At 40.0% G+C, this 18,532-nt stretch overlaps 1 protein-coding gene across 14 annotated transcripts in view; it reads right to left on the bottom strand.

Annotated features, from left to right (window-relative positions):
* itpr1b (inositol 1,4,5-trisphosphate receptor, type 1b) overlaps nt 1–18,532 on the bottom strand; it is a 133,533-nt gene that overhangs the window by 19,751 nt on the left and 95,250 nt on the right. For 13 of the 14 annotated variants that reach the window (XM_086198482.1, XM_086198470.1, XM_086198475.1 and 10 more), the window contains 3 exons: nt 6,754–6,876; nt 828–1,003; nt 294–458 (listed from right to left, as the gene is read on the bottom strand). In XM_086198482.1, the coding sequence (XP_086054608.1) occupies nt 294–458; nt 828–1,003; nt 6,754–6,876 (464 nt within the window). Of the gene's footprint in view, nt 1–293; nt 459–827; nt 1,004–6,753; nt 6,877–18,532 lie in introns of those variants that run through there. The other variant, XR_015112048.1, reaches the window with a different exon arrangement.

Below are 18,532 nucleotides of genomic sequence, written 5' to 3'. Positions count from 1 at the left end.
GCTTCACATCTTTAGCTCTAACAGTTTAGGCTGCAGTTTTCTATTTATCATTGAAAAAAATTAATGTTGAAAAAATGAAATTCTGTGTCGTTCCAAAACCACTTCTGCTTCTGGGAAAAATTTTGCTTTGCAAACATCATTCTTAGCCCCCTCAGGCTTGGATCCATGATAAGATTATTGGTAAATTAAGCTGTCTAGTTTTCCACTCTGGACTAGTTGGACATTGTGCATTGTGTGTCTGTATTCTTGTGTTTGTTCAGTAGATTGACTGTGTTGTAAATGTGCTCACGCACTAGCAGGCTGTAAAAGAAGACATGGACGAAGACCCCAAGGGAGCAGATGATCAGATAGAGCAAGTGGTACAGGAACTCCACATCCATAATCATGGCTTTGTAGCCTCTTGTGAATGTTCCACGGTTCCCGACGAAGCTCATCAAGAAGATGACCTTATTACATAACTGATAAACACAACATGTAGGGACAGACCATGATAATGTTAAAGAAGATTGCAAGGCTTTCATACCCAAGTAGGATTGTTGTTCATCTTCAGGAATACTTTAATTACTCATTGTTCTGACCACTTACTCCCACAGTGGTGTGGAATCTCCTCACCTTGAGCAGTTATGAAGGACATTGTAATTAGCAGCTACTGGGAATTTAGGTTGAACGCCTGATGTTTATACACTAATCTTTGTCTTACTATCATCAGGGATTAGTGTGGCATGGATGAATTAAATTCACCAACCTACTGATAAATAAAGTATAAATGATCTGACTGTACACAAGTACTGTATAAAAGTCTACCTCCTATTTTATACATTGCTTACATTGAAACCCCCCAGTAGGAGCAACGTGGGCTCCAGGCCCACAGAGAAAATCAGTCGCAGAATGGTGGAGGCAATGAGTGCTCGGATACCATGAGGCTGGGGCAAGATGATGACAATAGAGAGTGAAACCAGCATGGCCACCCACAGCAATGCAGATAGATGGGGCTCCAAGGTACCTGAGGGAAATATGGGACACCTTTGATCAAAATACGAACCCATGAAGTTCAATATGAAATACTTTATATATCCCTCAGGGGACAATTTGAGGCCAGAAGAGACATAAGGTTTAAACAAACAAATTTAAAAATCCTTACAGGATCTTTTAGTTTTTTTGTAATTGTTGTGATCAAAAATTCCTGATTTTGTGAAGACTGCACTTTCCTCAAGACATTATTCTAAAAATTTAAAAGAATACAAATATGACAACATCAGAAAAGAAGGGAAACAGACAAATGAATAGCAGTGGCTGGTCACTGTCTTTGTCTCTTATATAACAACACAAAAGCATAAAAGAAGAAAAATTAAATTCATGACATGTCATTTTCAGCTGACCTCAACTATACAAAATGCACTAATGTCATTACAATTTTTGACAAAGAAGTTAACAGAAGTTAACAGAAGTAGTTAAAAGCCAAGTGAAGCATGTTTTAGTGACAATTTCAAGTGCAACATAAGCCTGAGCTTCTGCATTCATCCTCCCAACAACTTGCAAAGATGCATTCAAGCTTGTACAGAGACCAAAGCAGAGCTCTCTGACTCTGTGTGTGTGCGTGTGTGTGTGTGTGTGTGTGTGTGTGTGTGTGGGGGGGGGGGTTACAAAGCATTTATGTGTGCAACATCAGTCACTGTAGGTCAGCAAAGCATTAGCATGGCCTCACCAGCTCCCCTGCTGACTGGCATATAGCGGAGAGGCTAGATTGTTTTGTTCCTGTTAAATCATTTAATTTCTCTGTGTTAACACATGGATGTGTTTATCAATTTTAAAATGAGGCCAACTAAAGTCATTCAGTTGACCACTGTCTACAGCCCCTTTTAAACATAGATCCAGGTATATTACCATTATGCTGATTTAGTTTGTTCACACTGAAACAAACAGAGCCAACAATTGCTGCCAAAGAGTGTGATTTTGGATGGCATGCCAGCATTTGATGTCTCATGTGATGTGTACCTTTGACACTGCAGCGCCTGGATTGGAAAGCCAGTTTTCACATCATGGAAAGTTGATAACTTCCACTGCAGTTTGAACAAGAATGCCCCCCCCCCCATTCTGTAGTTTTATCCAAAATAATGTAACATTGCTGCCTCTAACTGTGCAAAAAGGGGCTGATGTCTCCCTCCATGTCCTCCCTTCTGAAACCTCCTTCCTCTCAACTCTTTTGTGCATTGATATTATTTCTGTAAATGTTTGATTTGACATTTATGAGCTCCAAACATATTTGATCTGTTTCAGCCACCATAGTGAGGTTCACTATGAAACTCAACACTGTGACATACAGTAAAGGCCTCATGCTCTGACAACTATTTATTAGCATTTCACACGATGACAGACCTATAAAAGCTTGCAATGGTGTAGTCCACATGCATACACTACAAACTAGACTAACCACATAAATACAAGCCAGATTTTAATCCGTCAGTGGTTTTAGTGGTCTGACTGATTGGTGTACCAATTAATATCTTGAAAATAAGAACATAAGAGAAGTAGAAGAATAGCTCCTAATATTTGCGGAACAAATTGGTACATTAAGATTGACTCTATAGCCAAGTGGTCAAGGTGCATACCATATGTGCCCCGAGCAATAAGTAAAATGGACTCAATTTAAATTTATATAAAATTGAGTCCATTTACCATTTTACCATTTAAGTAACTGGATTTCAGAAGTGTACTTTCATAATCTAACAGTATATGATATGATATTTAAACTGATAAATACTTGAACAATTTCCTTTCTTTACACTTATATAAATATACTTCAATAACAGTATTAAAGGTGCAAGAGACAACAATTGAAAAAGACAAATAAAAAATGCATCCACAGATCTTTTTAAGAGGTGCAGAATGAAAGTAAAAACTGACCTGAAAAAAATATTGTAGTGGTGAAATAATTATTAAAACAACTTCACCAAGTCCAAAATGTCCATAATATTTATATTATGACAAACCATTAAGGATCTCTGAGCCAATAGCATAAGCTGGTTAATATCATGTGTTATCTTTGTGTTGGCAACAACAGGAATAGTTCAGGACTTGGCAGGTGTTGGATAAACCAGAGAAATTGCATGGAAACAAAAGGGTTAATTCCCTTATCCATCTCAAATACTGTCGTCGAACAAAAGAGCAAGATGAGGGTCAATATTGGTTTTGGAATGACCAAAAGGGGCTGAAAAGCCATGCCATGCTTTTTTCTCCTGGACAGCTTAGCTAACATTGCTAAGTAACAATAGCAATTGCTCATGTTGGCAACTTTAGCCTTATCAGCCTCATTTTGTTTATTTACCTCATTTTGTTATTGTTAGTGTGTGACAACATCATAAAATGTATCTCAACGAGATAGACCACATGAATTATCTATCTTAATACTGCCATGCCAAATCCCGTTGGTATTTTGTCAACCTGGCAACCTCTTGAATAAATTATCATGGCAAGAGTGAGTGAATTGATAATGATTGAAAAGTTCATGTCTATTGAACCTTTAAGATGATACAATTATACTACTGGTACATTGTGATCACTATTAATATACTTGTTATAAAAGGTATACTAAGGATATTTATACTTTTGTGTACTTAATAATATAAACTGTTTGTATGGCTAAAACAAACACATACTGATGCTTATCTCTAAGACTTCATTGTCTTCCACTACTGGCAATATGTGTCTGATCACAATTTGTCTTCAATACAGGAATAGAGTCATTTATCTGACAAATTTATGTTTAAAATATCAGGTTAATGTGTTTTAAAACTACACATCTGTCTTTGACCTAACCCTAACCATAACCCTAAATGATTATGAAAAAAAATTCATTGAAATTAAATGTGTAAATACTGTGATTTTATTAATCCATCTAGACCATAAAAATACAGCCTATTTCTTCTTCTTTTTTTTTTTTTAATTTGATGATCAGCTTCAGTTTGATCAACAATCTCGCCCTAATTGACAAGTCCTGGAATGAACTTTTGATCTCTCCCAAGACCTTTGACACTGAAAACCCACACGAAGTTTCAAGAGCTGGACTAACAACCTTTTTTAAAATCTCTTTTAGACCGCTGCAAGGAAGTTCAAACAAAAGGGACCTCACCATTTGACCCCAGAGGAGAACAATTGAAAGTTTATGTGAATCACAATGTGTGTCTTCTCTCCACTACTCTGCTCTGGAACAATGAATGCCTTAATGGCTGTGTTTTTTCTCTACAAACATTGTCCTCAAGGACACATGAAAGAAAAAGGAATGAGGGAAAGTAAAACAGAGATGTAGTGATTTTTAGTTGACCATCCATCTACAATTAATCATATCACTGAAGTCATGTGTCTGTCACCTCTTGACCCCAAACCAGAGAGATGTTCCTACCTTAATTAGGCCAAATATCTAAGCCTGACTAACCAGGAATGAAAGGGTATAGGACTGGACATTTGTACGTTGATTTAAACCAATTTCACTACAAGAATTCTATTCAGTCTCTAATATTTTACTTGAGGATTTGTTCATTAATTTTAATACTCATTTTGGAGGCTGTAATTTGTGATGCTGTCCTCATATTGGGACTAGCTCATTGCCTACTCTTAAATCTTTTTAATATTTCAACCATCCCATTCATATGCATTGGTGCTAAACTCTCAGTATAACATAATCAAGTGAAACATTAACAAAAGTTACTGCTGGAATACCCATTAAAATGCACAATTATTTAGCCCTACCTGCAGGGCTGATTTGTTAAGAACCTGTTCCATACAAACTGGCAAGTGAGTATATATGTGTGATCACATATCTGATATCTAAATGGCTTCAGGTTTGGTAAATTATTAAAAATGTATTTAGTTAAAAATTTAAAAGGAAATCCAGATGTTATTGGCATGTTAGAGCTAAGTTCAGGTTTTAAAGCTGGACATGGTATGGATTCTTAGTATAATATGACTACAGGACGGCAGTCTTGAGTGTCCTGAACAGAACTTGATTGAGGTTCTGGAGGACTCCTCAGTATCATCTGAAAAAACTTATTTTGTTTCTAACTGCATGCATTTAAAGGGTTGGCAAGCATAGTTGAGATCACATGTGAGTTGCTGACCCATCATATAAGTCATTGGTTCACATGTGTCAAGGTGTGGCTTGGTGTTAGGCTTCTGGTCTCAGGACTGCATTGTCAGTGGCTGACGGACCAGCACCTCTCTGTGGTGATGGTTTGTCATAAGTGGATTATTGCATTCCTTTGTCAAACCATTATTCTTTGCCCTGAAAGATCAGCCATTGTCCTTCAGATGTATAGTAGGTGGGGGCTGAACTAAGGAGGGACATCATCTCTTGTGTCGCAATAGCAGTAGAAAAGAAACAGCACACAATATAAATGTTTATGGCTTTACAGAAGGCATTTGGTACAGTTGACCACTCCTTAATTCTGCAGAATGTGAACACTATGGTATAAGAGTTGTTTACCAAAATTGGATAAGAAGTTATTTATTCAATAGGTTTCAATTTGTAAAAATAAATTATAATGAATCACATCTTAGAAGAGTAACCTCCTCAAGATTGGGTGTTGAGACCTCAATTATTTGTACTTTATTCAAATGATACTTGCACAGCATTTATGGTATTACGATTTGTAATGTTTGCAGATGACACAATTTTTTTGTTCTCAAACTAAAACTAAATATAAATGGAGTGAATTCAAAGAGTTTATGGAAAATTTTTGGGGAGTAATTAGAGATTATAAAGTCTGCAGGAAACCACATAACAACTGAAATGATCTAAATCTGTAGCTACACTCAATACAATGAAGGATTTTTGAATAGGAACTTCCTGCATATATTGTACTCTTCAATTGTAATATCTTTTTTGTCATAACGTGCTGAATTAAGGGGTAATACATATAAAATATTGAATATAGACACTGTAATTAAACTCCAGACGAAGAGCCAGCAGGTTAATATATAGAACTAAGTACCATGAATCTACTAATCAATTCTTCATCAGATCCTTGAAATTTCTGTATATTGTGTATTTAAAAACACTGGAATTACCTTCTCAAGTAGTGAGTAATAGCCTTCTAGTTTGTGTTCAAACAGTTTGTTTTAAAGAGAAAAGAAAAAAATTATAGTTTAGGCAGATTGTTTTTCTTTGAAATAAACAAGGTGAGAATAAGTGTTGAATACAGATGCGTTTCAGTTTTGGGAGTTTAATTATGCAATGGACCTCTTAATAAGGAGTTGAAACTGCACAGCTCTATCTTAGGGTTTCAAAAAAACTTTGAAATGTCAAATAATAATGATTACGGTGTAAATGTATTAAATTGTCTATTAATTAAGTATTGCTTTTCAGACTATAAGATAGTATTTGTTCAATTGTTTCTCTGTTGCTGGGTATTATCTGGGATTTCATTTAATAGTAGAGATTGCCACCAATAATGCATGAGCTTATTCCTTTTTTGGTTATTGATTTATTAACCCTGTGTTAAAATATCTTTATTCTTTAAGTTGTATGTAACCAAAATGAACCATTCATCCATTCATTCAATATCAGAACTAAAGCAATCAGAAATACTACTACTACTACTACTACTAATAATAATAATGATGATGAACCATATTACTAATCACAAAATTATTAAGTAGTGTAGATCATAACAGTGAAATATCCCTCACACTAGCCTCTGAACCAGATTTTCTATATCCACCTTTAATCCATTAAACACATGACAGGTAATGACTAACCTCCACGAACACCCCCCAGAGGGTAGAAGAAGGCCACAAGTAGATTCATGAGAACAGCTAGGTTGAAGGAGATGCTGCTCCAGAATGACATGTTCCTGGAACACCAGTACAGTATGGGCTGGGCTGGAGGATAGAATAAATGAAGCTCATTAACAAATGAATGAAGGTTTTATGACATCACAAAGCATTCATACCTAAATATGAATACTTTACAACACATAGATCATTTTTAGTTTCCTGCCAACAAAGACATCTTCAAACACTGGAGAAGCAATGCACAAAGATTTTGTGATTCAGAACAGTATAAGTTCAGTACCTCAATATGTGGTTTGAGAAATGATGCAAAACCCATTAATGATAAGAAAGAGTCCAGTCTTTTAAGCACCCAAAGGATTCACTTTGACAGGCAAAACTTAAATCCACTGAAGTACACAAAACCAAACATAACACACATTTTATATAGTGATATTGATTGTCTAGCTGTGTGAAACATTGAACCTTCATGCATAAAGTAGCTTGTAAAGAAATGAACAAATGTAGCCTCCTTATAACTTGGTCAGGAGGTCAGTATTATCACTACTTGGAGTAGCACTGTTCATGAGAAAACATGATAATATGGATCTCACAAAACTAGCTGCCCCACAAGGCAAGGCATGCTTCTCTTCCAAAACAGGAAGCAGTCACTTTATTGCTTTGGTCTTTGGCCAAGGGGTCAACAGGGACTGACCCTGCTCAAAGAGAAACTGGAAATAGTGTTTCAGCCTTCACTAATGAAACCTATCCCCTGACTTAGATTTGTATATCAGAAGGGAATATTGTGAAACAGAATACATTCTCAAACTGGCAGTTAGATGAAGCAAGTTAAAACCTTGAATCCCATGCCCCAAGACTTGGAGCATACTGCTAACTTAGTTTGCAAAGACGCATTATGAGGGGTGTGAATTATGGCCAGGACTTTGATCGCATGTCATAGCCACCTCTTTTAATAAAAGAGAAAAACAAATAAAGACGACAAGGCATCAATTCAGTCAAGGCTAAAAACAAGACAGATTATATTCTCTCCTCAGCAGGAGAACAATCCTGTAAAATTGGTGGTCACTTGAGACCAAAAAGAATGGAAGATTGACATCATCTTTAATATTTTTTGTTTAATTGCGCTCTGTGGAAATATAAGAAAGTCTGACACTATATTTTCCAAATGATTGTTTCATCATCCATTAAGTCACACTCACATGGCTAACAGTACTCTCTTCAAACAACAATTGACTGCCAAATTTATTAGGTTCACCTTTCATGAAAGTGGTACAGTATAGAACAATTTCCCTTCCTTAGAGGTATAATGTTTAGTATGATGGGATGCAGCAATTTTTGAAATTCAGGGTCAATACTCCTGCTATGACAATTTAATATGGGGGAATTTGGCCAATAAATCCTGTATCCCTATTGTTTTTTGATTGAATCTGTTTAATGCAATTTAGTGGTGCCCTTGAACTGCAGGGGTATTCTTGAGGGTGCTCCCAATATTTTGTCCTTCAAATCCATATGAGTTGATGCTGAAGATATGGCCTTCATTTATCAAACCGACCCAATAAGACCGAAAATAAGCATAAAATGTGCATACGTTCATTTTTACGCAAGCTGTGGCATTTATCAATTTGAGTGTGAGCGTATTCTGTGATGAAATATTATGCCAGGTCTGAGTTTGTGTATGCAAATTTAGATTTGACATGAGTTGACTTGTGGTTCATGGACAGAAGTCGGAGAGTTGTTTGAACAGCAGATCAGATGAGATCAGAACATCAGTCGTGTCTCTGATGAAGATGTGTACGTCACGACAAATCTCTATGGTAAATATGGAGTCAATTGACCCACTAAAAAAGAAATCTATAAATCCAAGGAAACAAGCACCTTGGTACAATTCAGAAACCAGACAGCTTCAACAAAAAACCCAGAAACTAGAGAGAATATGGCGCTTCTCCAAACTGGAGGAGTCACATATAGTCTGGCAAGCTAGCCTTAAAATCTATAAGAAAGCCCTCCATATAGCTAGAGCAGCCTACTACTTGGCACTAATCGAGGAGCAGAAGAACAACCCCAGGTTCCTCTTCAGTACTGTAGCCAGACTGACAGAGAGCCACAGCTCTATTGAACCAAGTATTCCTGTTTCCCTGGGTAGCAAAGACTTCATGGACTTATTCAATGACAAAATTGTACTTATTAGAGAGAAAATTCATCTCCTCCTGCCATATGCCAACAAAATGCAACTATAACCTCAGAAACCTGAGAGGCAGCTGGAGGACCAGACATACATTTTGATAGTTTTTCTCCCATTAGGGTTAGGGTTAGGGTATGTCTCTCAGACATATTCAATGTGTCCTTGTTATCTGGTTACGTCCCTCAGTCCTTTAAAGTAGCAGTAATTAGACCCCTTCTCAAAAAAGCAACCCTGGATCCAGAAGTTTTGCCCAACTACAGACCAATATCAAATCTTCCTTTTCTCTCCAAAATTCTGGAGAAAGGCAAGGCAAGGCAAGGCAATTTTATTTGTATAGCCCGTTTTCACAAACAGTTTGTCTCAAAGGGCTTCACATGGCATCATAACAACATCCTCTGCCCTTAGACCCTCACATCGACTGAGGAAAAACTCCATAGAAAACCCTTTTAACAGGGAAAAATCTGAGAAACCTCAGGGTGAGCAACAGAGGAGGGATCCCTCACCCAGGACGGACAGACGTGCAGTAGATGTTGTTACGGACAAGAAAACAGTTTACAATACAAAATGTGGGAAACACGGAAATGTTAATAACAGCTGAAGAAGGAAGCTTCTGGTAGGGGAGGCAGGGAGAGCAAGCCAGCTTGATGGGGGACTGGATGGCAGACTTGTTCATGGAAGGGGAGCGCAGGCCGGTGTAACAGTAGGGAATAAGGGGGGGGGGGGGCGATGCAGGCGGCGGTTGGGGCTCCGGTGGATCTGTGGAAACACAGAGAGACTGCGAGACACCAAGGCCAAACTACAAAGTGCAACAAGTAAAATGTGCAGGGAGGAGAGGAGGAGAGAGGGGGAGAGGAGAGGAGAGGAGGGAAGGGCTCAATGTAACCTGATGTGTCCCCCAGCAGTCTAAGCCTATAGCAGCATAGCTATCAATGGTTCAGAGCTACCTGAACCAGTCCTAACTGAAGGCTCTGTCATAGAGGAAGGTCTTAAGCCTGGACTTAAACGTAGTTAAAGTGTCTGCCTCTCTGACCCATGGAGAGAGCTGGTTCCAAAGTAGAGGAGCCCAGTAACTAAAAGCTCTACCTCCCAGTCTGTTTGTATTGATACTGGGAGTCACTAAAAGACCTGCATTCTGGGAGCGGAGTGCTCTGGTCGGACAGTAGGGACTAATGAGCTCTTTCAAATAGGATGGAGCTTTATCATTGAGAGCCTTATAAGTTAGCAGAAGGACTTTGAAGTCGATTCTAGATCCTACAGGAAGCCAGTGGAGAGAAGCTAAAGTGGGAGAGATGTGTTCTCTCTTCTTAACTCCCGTCAAAACCCTCGCTGCAGCGTTCTGGACCAGCTGGAGACTCTTTAGAAAGCAGTTGCTAAACAGCTGTGTGACTTTCTCCACAGCAACAGCCAATTAGAGGATTTCCAGTCAGGTTTCAGGATTCATCATAGCACAGAAACAGCACTAGTTAAAGTTACCAGTGACCTCCTACTAGCATCAGATGAGGGACTCGTCTCTGTGCTCATCCAATTAGATCTTAGTGCAGCTTTTGATACCATTGACCACCATATCCTTCTACAGTGACTGGAACATATCATTGCCATTAAAGGAACTGCACTAAATTGGTTTAGGTCATATTTACTAGGTCGATCTCAGTTTGTACAAACTAACGATAACCTCTCTGAAACAACTGTAGTCAGTTATGGTGTTCCACAAGGCTCTGTGCTTGGACCAATCCTCTTCACCCTATACATGCTTTCTCTAGGTCACATTATTAGGAAACACTCAATTAATTTTCACTGCTATGCAGACGATACGCAACTGTACTTATCAATGCAACCACATGAAACAAATCAGCTGACTAAACTGGAGGCCAGTCTAAATGAGATAAAAACTTGGATGACACATAATTTCCTTTTATAAAACTCTGATAAAACAGATGTTATTGTGCTGGGCCCAAAACATCTTAGAGACACCCTATCTTATGAGATACTGTAGGTACCCTGGATGGCATTACTTTGGCCCCCAGCACAACTGTAAGGAACCTAGGAGTTCTCTTTGATCAGGATTTGTCCTTTAACTCCCACATTAAGCAAATCTCTAAGACTGCTTTCTTTCATTTACATAACATCGCTAAGATCAGGCACATCCTGTCTCAAAAAGATGCAGAAAAATTAGTCCATGCTCTTGTCACTTCCAGGCTGGATGACTGCAATTCCCTTCAATCAGGCTGTACCAGTAAATCCCTAAAGACTCTCCAGCTGGTCCAAAACGCTGCTGCCTGCGTGTTGACGAGAACTAGTAGAAGAGACCATGTCTCTCCTGTACTGGCTTCTCTGCATTGGCTCCCTGTCAAATTCAGAATAGAATTCAAATTGCTCCTTCTAACATACAAAGTCCTCAACAGTCAGGCACCTTCATATTGGACAGAGCTTATAGTCTCTTATTACCAAGCTAGAACTCTTTGCTCCTAGGATGCAGGGTTACTTATGGTTCCTAGAGTTTCTAAAAGTAGAATGGGAACCAGAGCCTTCAGCTATCAGGCTCCCCTCCTGTGGAACCGTCCCCCAGTTTCGGTCCAGGATGCAGACATCCTCTCTACCTGTAAGAGCAGACTTAAGACCTTCCTTTTTGATAAATCATATAGTTAGGGCTGCTTAGGCTGGCTTTTAGATATGCTGCTATAAGCTTAGACTGCCGGGGGATCTCCCATGGTGCACTGGGCTTCTCTCTCTTCCTATCTTTCCTCTCTGTCCTCCTATATGTGTCATGTATAAATCATACTCATTTCTGTTACTAACTCGTCTTCTTCTCCAGAGCCTTCAGGCTCCCCACATCCCAGATCCCGGGTGCTGCTGGAGGAGGCTACAGACCTGAAGAGGCTCAAGCAGCCACCCGTAGCACCACCTGCTCACATCCCTGTCTGCCCATCAGTCTCTTCCCTTTCTCTCTCTTTTTCTCTGTCCCTCTCTTTCCTTCTGTATATCTGCCATGATCTCTCTTTATCTCTGCCCTGCTGTTGCAATGTTGCAAAGCTACACAACACTTCCTCTGTCTGTCTATGGCAATGTGCATGAAGTAGATTGGTTATAACTTTTATAACTTGAATGTCATGTCAGTCTCTTCCTTTTCTCTCTCTCTTTTTCTCTGTCCCTCTCTTTCCTTCTGTATATCGGTCTTCCTCCATTATCTGTCCCTGTCTCTGACCTGCTCTCCTGCTCTCTTTTCCCCCTACCGATCAAAGCAGAAGGCCGTCCCCATTGAGCCTGGATCTGCTTGACGTTCCTGCCTGTTAAAAGGAAGGTTTTCATCCGCCCTGTTGCCTGATGTGTTTGCTGATGGAGAATTGTTGGGTGTAAATTCATTGAAGGAGTGTGGTACTAGACTTGATTTACTTGTAAAGTGTCATGAGATAACTTTTGTTGTGATTAGGCGCTATATAAATAAAATTGACTTGACTTAAATATGTGGTCTATTAATTAAAAAAATAATCTTTAAATATATAATTGTGAAACCGATTACCCTTTCAATTTGAATAGGTGCATGGAACGCCACTTTAATTAGGTCGACAAACAATCCCGTAGTTGAAAGCAATTACGATAGTAACAGATCTGTGATGTGATAGATGAAACTTTAGTCAGCCACCTAAATGACAGCTTTGTCTGAGATGGTTACGGCTCAGGGATGGCAGATCTGGCTCTGTTAGAGGATCCTAACTCGCACATCAGACAAGAGGGTTTTTCGGACCACCAAGATCTATTCCAGGACAGTGTTGAGTGGCCCATGAGTCGTTTTTGTCTCCCTTGGCGTCTCCTCCTGGAGTTATGCCACAACCTAGAACCCCAATTAAGGCGTTCCAACACCATACCTGTGCCAGTGCAGGTGCTATCCATCTTGGGGTTTTTGTTCACTGGGTCCTTTCAGCGGGAGATGGGTGATAGGTCTGGCATAACCCAGCTGTCAATCAGCTGAACTATGCCAGCAGTTTTGAGGGCGATAAGTTCCCTCTCTGCTGAGAATATTCAATTCCTGTATCATGGTGCTCAGCAAACTGTGATTAAAAGGGAATTTTATGAGATTTCCAAATGTGATTGGAGCGATTGATAGCACCCATGTGCATCTGATGCCACCATCTCTGAATGAGTAAGTAATCAGTGATGCCAGAATGAGTATTCTGAATATGGTAGCCCACTCGTTAATTTTTCAAAACAGCAGCGTAGGTACTTGGTTACAGGAGGGCGCACTGCATGGTCGGAGTGATCTCATCGGTGAGTTACGCACACAATTATTATTTTATTTGTTGGACACATAGCTCGAACAATTCGATGTGATTCATTTAGATCAGACCATTTCAGGATTTTTTTTTATTCTTAGTGGGAAAACTACGTCATATCAAATGTTTAACCATTAAATGTTTTATAATCTTGCATAGCCTTGTTCTTTTTCATTCCCTGTTTATTAGTTGAGTGGAGCACTGTTACAAACAGAATTTCCCTTGGGGATGAATCAAGTATTCTGATTCTGATTAACTATCACAGATGTAGAAATTTAAATATTCCATATCTGAGTGTAGAAATGCGGTTGAATGTAGGAACTGACTTAATAGATAGGTCACAGGTCAGAGGTAGTAGTCTCAGGAAGTATTTTATGAGTTCCTGTGGCCACCCTGACCTCAAGGCACAAAAGGGCAATCGAACAGGATGAAGGGGGAGTTGAGAAGCAAATATTTAACAGGTGTTATGTCCTATACTCTATAGTCATTGCTTTGATGTGGAAATCATCTGCCCCTTTGTTGTTGAATGGTATAAAAGGTAGGGTCATTGTACAGATCAGCAGAGAATACTCAGCAGTCTTCTCTCCATGCTGCATGTATTAAAGAGACTTGATTCATCACACCGAGTCTGTAATTCTTCAGAGAATTAACAACTCTCAACGATCTACAAGGAGAATTTCCCTTACATATTTGGCGATGAGGATGGGATGGACGCTCTGCTGACTTACGCCTGCACCTGGACTGAGGGTCAACTGCTGGCAGGAGTCTCATACGACTAAGGGAAAGTTCCGCTCCGACAAATGGAGGACAGGATCCCGCCTGAGGTCAGGAGCGGGTGGCGGACAACAGACGCTCCATCTATTTATCATGAGTAAGTACGTGTTATGAATCAATCTCTACACGAGTTGTGTAATTCCTGTGTGGTCGCAACCGCGAGTTCCCATGTAATTCTTGTGTAGTCTTGGGACAACTTCCATATAATTCTTGTGTAGTCTTGGAAGTTGGAGGTAAAAAGCTGAGTTTAAGTTTCCCATGTAATTCTTGTGTAGTCTTGGAAGTTGGAGGTAAAAAGCTGAGTTTAAGTTTCCCATGTAATTCTTGTGTATTCTTGGGACAACTTCCAAGCAATTCTTGTGTAGTCTTGGATGTTGGAGGTAAAAAGAAAGAAAAACAAAAAACTAAAAAAGACGAGAGATATCTATGCAGCAAGAGGATCTCTCTCTCTCTCTCTATATATATATATATATATATATATATGTATATATATATATATATATATATATATATATATATATGTGTGTGTGTGTGTGTGTGTGTGTGTTTACAACGTTGTGTGTTTGTCTACGTATGTGTTATGTGTTGTGTGTTATTAAGAAATAGTAAGGAGTTCTAGATAATCCTTATAGATATAACCTGAGGTGAAAAGAAGAGCGGTTGATGCTAAGGTCATTAAATATATAAAGTAATGATATACTAACATTATATATCATAATATAGGATGTCCCATCACAATAAAATGGGTGTATGAGTGAAGAACCTATGAGAATAATAAAAAATAAACTTTGTTGGGACTCATTCAGTGTCTAGTATGTTCTCATACTAAAGGGGTACGTTGCTCGGACTTGGTCATACAAAATACCCGGCTGAACGAGTTACTCAAAGGTAGTGTGTGGATGACAAGATCCAACCATACTTGTATGGGAAGATCAGTGTGATTGTGGAATAAATCTGTGTGACTGATAAGCCCATTGAGAGTCTAAAGCACTCCTGTCCCAGTAGTGAGTCGGGTAGAATTATGGGGAACAAAACGGGGAAACTAAAACCTGACCCTCTTACTGGTCCTGATAAAATAATGGCAGAAAAATGGGGAATAAATGTGGTTGAGGATGTTCCACTTTGGCACTATGTTACTCAGGAGGTGTTTCCATTGATAGGCACATTGAGCCCTGATTGTTTAAGAAGGTGTAGGGTATTGTTAGAAGAACACATGAAGGGAGAGAAAGTAGGGAAGAAAAAGATGGACTGGCAAGCTTACCAAAAGTGGGAAAGAGAAGCAGAGATAAGAGAAGCTAAGTCGGTAACAGGATTGATGTTGAAGCAAGAAATGAAAGGAGAGAGTACGTGTGAAAGAAAGAGGAAAAAATGTAGGGTTAGAAATGAAGAAATGGCTCTGCCTCCTCCATATGCTGTCTCCACGTCTGCAGCCCCTCCTCCAGAAAACACTCCCCCACAGGGGACCACAGCGGCAACTGACCCTCAACAAGGAACTTCTTAAGGAAAGGAGGAGCACAGAGATTTGTACCCTGACGTGTCTGTTCTCTCTCTCTGACTCCAAAAACTCAGCAGACTGACATTGTTTCTCCCAAGAAACCTATAGCAGCATCTTTCAACTACTGGTTACGGAGTCAAGAAGATAAAGGGGGTGTACCCTAAATGCCTATGATGATGTTTCCCAACCCCCAACCACGACCAATGGGGGATGATGCACATGCACATTGGGATCCAGAGGTGTTTGTGTACAGGCCATGGCATCCAGATGAACTGAAGGAAATTGCTGAGGAGCTACCTGATCAACAAAAGACTGGAGGTGAGAAATGGATCACAGCTCTGCATCAGTTGTAGTCAATGTACAATCCAACCCTGCAGGAAGTCGAGGCAGTTTGTCTCAAATGTTTCAAGCTCCGATGGGCCAACATTCGACCTGCACAGTGGTCCACAAGCCCTGCAGTTGGAACACGGGACTTTGCCAGAATGATGAATACGCTGTATACTGCAGTGCGTGCAGCATACCCCCTCAGAATATGCTGGCCTGAAATTCACAACCAAACAGAAGGAGGGTGAGTCAGCTGCTGATTATCGTGCACGCCTGGAAACTGTCTTTGCAGCTCACTCTGGTATAGATGCAGACAATGAGGCATACAGCGACCTGTTGAAGACTGCACTGGTGAATGGTCTCCAAGGTGATCTTAAGAACCGAGTCATGGCTACCTGTGTCGGCTGGGAAACTGAGCCAATGGCAACTGTGTGGACACATATTCTGCATGCCAAAAGAAATAAGGTGGAGCTAGATTTCAAGCAGGCAAGAAAACTCCAGACGGCTCAGTTAATGTTCTACCAGCAGGGGGGTCAACAGCATCGTGTACCAGGACAATGGTCTCACCAGACAGGCAGAGGAAGGAAAAGAATGAATCCACAGCCTGTAGGTCCAAGTCGAACGGATGGCAGGTTGGGATGCGATAAATGCGAAGGCTATGGGCACATCTCAAGTAACTGTGCTACCCCACACAACTTCCAGCAAGACGACTCCTGGCTGCATGCACTACCTGAAGAACTGTCTGTCCATTCTCCCGGACTCCCAGTGACACAACCATAGGAAACAGCGGAAGTAGGTCAGAGCATTGAGTAGCACATTGACATAAGTACACACCCTGACACTCATAGCAATGATGATAAACCAGTTATCACATATCATCAATGCATGCAATTAACATTAGAAGCTAAACCACCACCTAAATTGATTCCTGAACCTTAAGAATCAAGGAGGTAGTTGTTAAATCTGGACACATGCACACACCTGAGGGTCATAAATCAAAGTGCCATTGTGGGATGCCCTGATTCACCATGTAACACCCCCATCTAGCCTGTAAAGACACCAAATGGAAGTTGGAGACCAGTCCAAGATTTGAGGGAAGTAAATAAAGCTGTTCAACATCCAGCTCCAACTGTCAACGCTAAAGTCACAGGTTCTGGCAGATTCTTGTTGGTTTCATTCCTGTTCACCCTGACTCACAATTATGGTTTGCTTTCACTTTCAATGGTAAACGTTAAACTTGGATGTGAATTGTTTGCACTAACCTTGGCTTTCATTCCAGGTAAAGGACAAGCTATGACAGTCTACATTCTCATTTTCAATATGCATTTAATGTTTGCCATAACTTCCATGCATTGTGGAAAAACCGTGTTTTCCTTACCTCTACAGGTAAACTCATCGCTCACAGATCTCTTATTATTAGGGCCTGAGCCAGTCCCTGGCGAAGACCCTATTATGTTTCGAAGTCACACTCACCACTTTAAAAGTAAATTTTTAATTTTCTGTCTGCATTACTGCTACCAGCCTCAATAGCAGTATGCAAATGTCCAGCTCACACAGGGTCAGCTGACCCAGTGTCACAGGATAATGCAGCCGCAGATACAGCACTGTTTCAAAATCTGCTGCTCTCTCACCTGTCTCCCCCATGTTGCAACTACCCTTACCTATCTAGAATAACATTTTTTCCTCCTAATGATGTCAATGGACACTTATCATCGAGGGCGCAAGGACACACAAAAGGGAGGAGTGGCATTGGTATGCCACCAGTACAGCATCAGGAGACCCCAAGAGAAGATGACATCAAAACAGGCATGAGTTTGTGTAACTATGGTTTGCTTTGGTTTTGTTTTTGTTCTGGTTTTGTTTTTTGTTTTTTGTTTTCTTCCCTCCTTGGGTCTGTGATCAATGATTTGTCAGAATTAAGATTTAATGTAATTCCTAAATATGTGTTGTTGACACGTTGTGTCAAAAGGGAGGAATGTAGGAATTGACTTAATAGATAGGTCACAGGTCAGAGGTAGTAGTCTCAGGAAGTATTTTATGAGTTCCTGTGGCCACCCTGACCTCAAGGCACAAAAGGGCAATCGAACAGGATGAAGGGGGGAGTTGAGAAGCAAATATTTAACAGGTGTTATTTCCTATACCCTATAGTCATTGCTTTGATGTGGAAATCATCTGCCCCTTTGTTGTTGAATGGTATAAAAGGTAGGATCATTGTACAGATCAGCAGAGAATACTCAGCAGTCTTCTCTCCATGCTGCATGTATTAAAGAGACTTGATTCATCACACCGAGTCTGTAATTCTTCAGAGAATTAGCAACTCTCAACGATCTACAAGGAGAATTTCCCTTACATGATCACAGCTGTAATTTCTCTCCACACCGCATTTTTTTTGCTTGCCCTTCATACCTGATTTCAAACCAACCAAACCTACCAAACAATACTAAATGCCGGACTCATGAGTGTCTCTACTTCAGCCGCTGAAAGTTTTTTTTCTCCATGTTTTTCTTCTTGCGTCTCTCCATATCGTAAACTCTAGGGATGTGGCTTCTAAACTGTGCATTTATAGAGGGCTGAATATGATAATGATGATAGATTTCAGCAGCCAAATTTATCAACAGCCTCTTGTTCTTACTCTGGGATTGGTGTGATATGCATGTTTCGTAAATCTCTTGTGAGTCCTGTCATACGCTGATATCTCCACTC

Source organism: Aulostomus chinensis, chromosome 3, assembly GCF_037954235.1.
Source record: "Aulostomus chinensis isolate RoL2024-O1b breed Wild chromosome 3, RoL_Achi_v1.0, whole genome shotgun sequence".
NCBI classification, from domain to species: domain Eukaryota; kingdom Metazoa; phylum Chordata; class Actinopteri; order Syngnathiformes; family Aulostomidae; genus Aulostomus; species Aulostomus chinensis.
Note: the sequence above shows the minus strand (reverse complement) of the source record. Positions and strands in the feature narration are given on the sequence as shown.